This window comes from Lathyrus oleraceus, chromosome 5 (genome assembly GCF_024323335.1).
Source record: "Lathyrus oleraceus cultivar Zhongwan6 chromosome 5, CAAS_Psat_ZW6_1.0, whole genome shotgun sequence".
NCBI lineage: Eukaryota > Viridiplantae > Streptophyta > Magnoliopsida > Fabales > Fabaceae > Lathyrus > Lathyrus oleraceus.
In genome coordinates this window covers 503,922,045-503,927,048 of record NC_066583.1, presented here as the reverse complement: position 1 = coordinate 503,927,048, position 5,004 = coordinate 503,922,045, and the positions used below count along the sequence as shown (strand labels likewise).

Here is a 5,004-nt window from a genome sequence, read left to right as displayed (position 1 = left end):
CATAAAATATTGATATTTATAAATTAATCTCGTTCTAGAAAAATTAATGAACAAAAAAGGGAAAGAAGAAAAAATAAATCTATCTCTAATAAATTCTTGTGCATATCCAAAATTTGAGAAAGATTTATTTCCATTTTCATATCTTCCATCCAAATTATTATTACCATAAAATAAATCTCATTTTACCAAGACTAAAATAAAAATTAATCTCATCTAGATACAAGGCCAAAACCAAGACACACATAGATTCTCTTTTATTTATCGATAAAAGAGAAGAAAACCACACCACACCATTTTGAATATCCCAATTTCCGATACAAAAGAAATATTTTTCTATAACACTAGTTATTTGTTGTTCTCTTTTATTTTACTTTCAAAATTTATTATTAAAAACAATAATAATTTAGAGTTTAATAGATATAGTGTAAAATAATTTTATTTTTATATAATTTATTCATTTTATCATTTTTATCTTTACTTTATTATATAATTTATTATATAAAAACTATTATTATTACTATTAATTTCCATATATTATATTTTTTTAAAATTATATTTAAATAAAAAATATTATTTATATTTTTATTAATACACACGAATCCAAACAACACCACGACAAACAAAAAAACTTCACACTGTTTGGTTCTCCTTTTTCTATTATCTAAAAAAACAAAAGATAAAGTAAAAAATAAAATCTTTTGTGACACTTAAATAAATAAATAAAATCCATTTTATTAAAAAGTTTTTAAATAATTTGCAATTTTCCCACATTCTGTAAAAAAGTCTTCTTCAAAATCAAAGTCTTATCTCTTTTTCTCTGTCTTCAAAGCCAACTACAAAAAGCAACAGAATTTCAACTTCTTGTTCCAATCCTCATCACATTTTTCACTCAAACAAACAAAGAATCTTTCAACAAAAACCAATTATCACAATAATTACCATAAATCACAGAAAACAAATCAACAATAATCGAAACAGAAACGAAAAATTTCATAGCCATAAACCAAAAAAATAAAACTAAATATTTCAAAAAAAACTCACCGGTTTTTCTCCTCCGTTGCCGGAAACACAGCGCCGTCGTCATCCACCGCGTCCATTTTAAGGTAATAAAATTGAGCTTATTTCTGATTATCAAAATTGAAAAAAAAAATAGAAAACTGAAAATTTCTTTGTGATTAGTGAATTCAGAAGAAGAAAAGATGTCGAGGTTTGCATTCTTCAATCGATCAAATACAATTCACGCGTCTTCATCGGAAGAATCTCAGAAACCTTTCAACGAAATTCTGGACCGGTCCGGTTCGCTGAGCCGATTCTACGGTTCAGTAGAATCAATGAAATCGTCGATTCGTGGAAGGATGGTGAAGAAGCTCTGCAATTTGTTCGAATCATCGCCGACGAAATCGGAACCGCGTCCGGCTTCGAAATTAGGTTCGGAACCGCGCGCGCCTTCGAGATTAGGTTCGGAATCGCGTTCCGCTTCGAAATTAGGTTCGGAATCGGGTTCTGGTGCGAAATTGGGATGGGAATCCGGGATGTTGTTCCGATTGGAAGGTGGCGAGGAACGGATTGTGGTGTATTTGACGAGTTTGAGAGGAATTCGGAGAACGTTTGAGGATTGTAATGCGGTGAAGATGATTCTGAAAGGGTTTAGGATTTGGGTGGATGAAAGAGATGTTTCCATGGATCGTGCTTTTAGAAAGGAATTGCAGGTACAAAGATTATTACTTTATTTTTTCTACAATATTTTTTTATGATATTTGTTTATTTAATATGTTTACTAGTATCCATGCAATGATAGTTACAAAACTTGTTAACTTATGGTTAAAAATGATGGCTATGATCCAATATCTTTTTTGGTATAGAAAATATCATTTTTAATTTATTTTTTTATCCCTTTGTATTTGATGTGTCTATGTCATATAAATTGTTGGGTTAAGATTAGATAATTCACATTTCGACTTTGTTAAACTTATTTATGTGTGTATGTAAATCATAGCTCAATCAATATTAAGTTGGATGTCATCATCAAGACTCAAATTTTGATAATTACGGTTCTGAATATAAGTTGTTGGTGGTTATTAATTATTTCATTTTAAAAAACTGACTTAATCCATATTTTAAAGATGAATTATGACTCGTATGGTTGTGAGTTAATACGACTATGTTCACATTGAACCGTGCGAGATTGTGTGAATCCATTAAAAATGTTATGAAGTTGGAAAATAGATTTGTTGCAATTAATTTTGATATCAAATTAATGGTAGAGATTACAGGTCATTTTTCAATTGCAACCTTTGAGTGTTGACGTTTTTGTGTGGGGAAGCTTTTTAATATATTCTTTTTGATGATAAAAACTTTGTTAATATACATCTAATATCTAATTTATCTAAAAATTGTTGATGCAGTGTGTGATGGGAGAGGAAAATGTGTCACTACCTCAAGTCTTTATTAGAGGAAAATACATTGGTGGTGCTGATGTGATCAAGCATCTATTTGAAAGTGGTGATTTAAAAAGAATGCTTGAAGGGTTTCCCAAGATGAAGCCTGGTTTTGTTTGTGAGAGTTGCGGTGATGCTAGGTTTGTGCCATGTGAGAATTGCAGTGGAAGTCGAAAAATATTCGACGAAGACGAAGGTTTATTGAAGAGATGCTTGGAATGTAATGAAAATGGACTCACCAAGTGTCCTTCTTGCTCTTGTTATTGAATAACTTAGGTGATTATGATAATGGAGCGACGCGCCGGCGCCGGCGATGAAGTTGCAGTTGCAGATACGCTTCAAACTTTTATATTGAGATGAAATAAGATTGCAATGTTCTTGCAAGAGAATTTAAAATTGTTGATATTATGACTATAACTTAAACTTGATGATGATGATGATGTTTTTGCACCTTGAACATTGTTTTGTTTTGTTCAAGAGTGTTTTCTTTCTCACCATTTAAAATAAGAACAAAACTAGTTTCATTATTGAAACTTTCATAATGTGCATTTTGTGCATCTGTAAATATTTAGTGATGTATGAATATGTAAATGTTTAGTTAATGATGAATATTCGTATTCATTATCGAATTTCCTTTCCTTATTTTTTTTGTCTTCTTAAAATATTACATAGAATATCAAATTACTGATTCGTGTATTAACATGTTAACCTAATTAGAATTTAATTGAAATTAGATAGAAGAATTTTTTCACAGGTTGTAAATTATAGATTTTAGATATTAAATAAATTTAATTTTTATTTAATTAATAATAATTAATCTCGTCTAGATATTGTTATGTCTTTTCATCATAAATAATGGGAATTCTTGCCGTATGTTCTTGTTAAGTATATTACTATCCATTTTGAAAAAGACAAAAGTGTAATTTTAGAATGGTTTTTGATTCTTTTTGAATTAAAGTAATTATGTTTTTAAAATTATTTGTGAAATTATAATTTATAATTTTGAAATTTAAATATAATTTTTATATTAAAATTTATTATTTAATTTAATTTTATATAGTATATAATAAAACATAAATCATCTTATTTTATATTAACTTTTAACTAGAATTATTTTTATAGAATCAACTAATTTAAAATTAATTTTTATTATCGCAGAATTAAACATATATATTTGATATAAATTTAGTGCATTTAAGTTTTAAACATAAATTATGAAATACCTTAAAAATTTAAGTGTTTTTTTAATATACAATATTCTTTTATGTATTTTTCACTATTATAATAAAAAATAAAATAAAAATTAAAGTATAATATTTTGAAAGAATTTAATTAATATGCATTCCCAATCTAAAATTAGTTTATAGTGTTAATAAATTATATACGTTAATTTTATAACTTTTTAACTTTTATTTTAATCATATCTAAAATATATTTAATGAATCATTGTAATACAAGCTCCGTGCAAAAAAAAAAATCCCTGCATAGTACATTGCAGTTAAACTCATTTTAAAAATAGTGTATATAATAAGAGTTTAATTGCTATATACATTAAAGAGTTTTACATTGTTAAAAGGTGCATTATAACTATCCATAAATATTAATATAAAAGAAGTTCAAATAAATGTCAAATATTTTTTTTAAAGTAATAATATAAAGATAGGATAATGCCAACTTATATCTTAGTAATATGATATAATAGAAAAAGAAAATAAATTTTATATTAAAAATGTATAAATGAAATTATCTGTTAGATAATATTTTTTGTATTTTTTATGATGTGAATATTTTAAATAATTTTATTTATTTAAAAGAATACTTTATTTTAAAAATCCTTTTAAATGGAGGAAGTAATAATACTTTTTTGGTAATTTTATTTTTTCAAGATTGTATAAATGTAACCTTTATCATTCTTTTTATATTATGTTTGTTGATGGTAAAAGGTTCTATTCCTTTTTCATTAGTCAACATTTTGGTTTGGGTCATTATTGAGATCTTATATAGATTTAGTAAAAATAGAAAAAGTTTGTAGTAATATTTTATAAATCAGATCGATTATTGAATCATTAAAAGTAATGAGACATTGATTTATTGGTCAAACCACTTAGTCATTGGTCGAAAACGGTATGGCTAAAACGGACTAAATTAGATAATTTGATTGAATAAATCAATCTCAATAACAAAATTATATAGTTATTAAACTGATTGAACTGAATGAAGTGATCTCTAAAAAAATCACAACACCTACAGATTTATGGAATTTTAAAATATTATAATTTCACAAGTTTATTCTTTAAATTAAAGATTTATACATAGTCATGACACACTGTTGATTGTAATTCAGATTCAATTCATTTTGCATTTAGAGTTTGAATTTGAATTTCATTTTAGAGACTCTGGTAGTATATAAACATAGTTTTGTTCAGTTGTAACAGATTCAAAAGTGTAATCAATTTTTGTTTTGAAAGTTAATTACATTTTCCTCTCTCTCTCTCTCTCTCTCTCTCTTTCTCTCTCTCTCTCTCTCTCTATTCCATCATCTGCTTCATCTTGAACTTTATGCTCT

At 26.2% G+C, this 5,004-nt stretch overlaps 1 protein-coding gene across 2 annotated transcripts; it reads left to right on the top strand.

Annotated features, from left to right (window-relative positions):
• Positions 1-738: 738 nt before the first annotated feature.
• Positions 739-3,067, top strand: LOC127085807 (uncharacterized protein At5g39865). 2 transcript variants are annotated; one of them, XM_051026360.1, is made up of 3 exons: positions 739-1,103; positions 1,189-1,709; positions 2,406-3,067. In XM_051026360.1, exons 2-3 carry the CDS (start codon positions 1,200-1,202, stop codon positions 2,703-2,705), a joined length of 810 nt encoding a protein of 269 aa, XP_050882317.1. In that variant the 5' UTR covers positions 739-1,103; positions 1,189-1,199; the 3' UTR covers positions 2,706-3,067. The 2 variants fall into 2 exon arrangements, with proteins under 2 accessions (XP_050882317.1, XP_050882316.1); XM_051026359.1 differs by having other exon boundaries at positions 1,180-1,709.
• Positions 3,068-5,004: the final 1,937 nt, after the last annotated feature.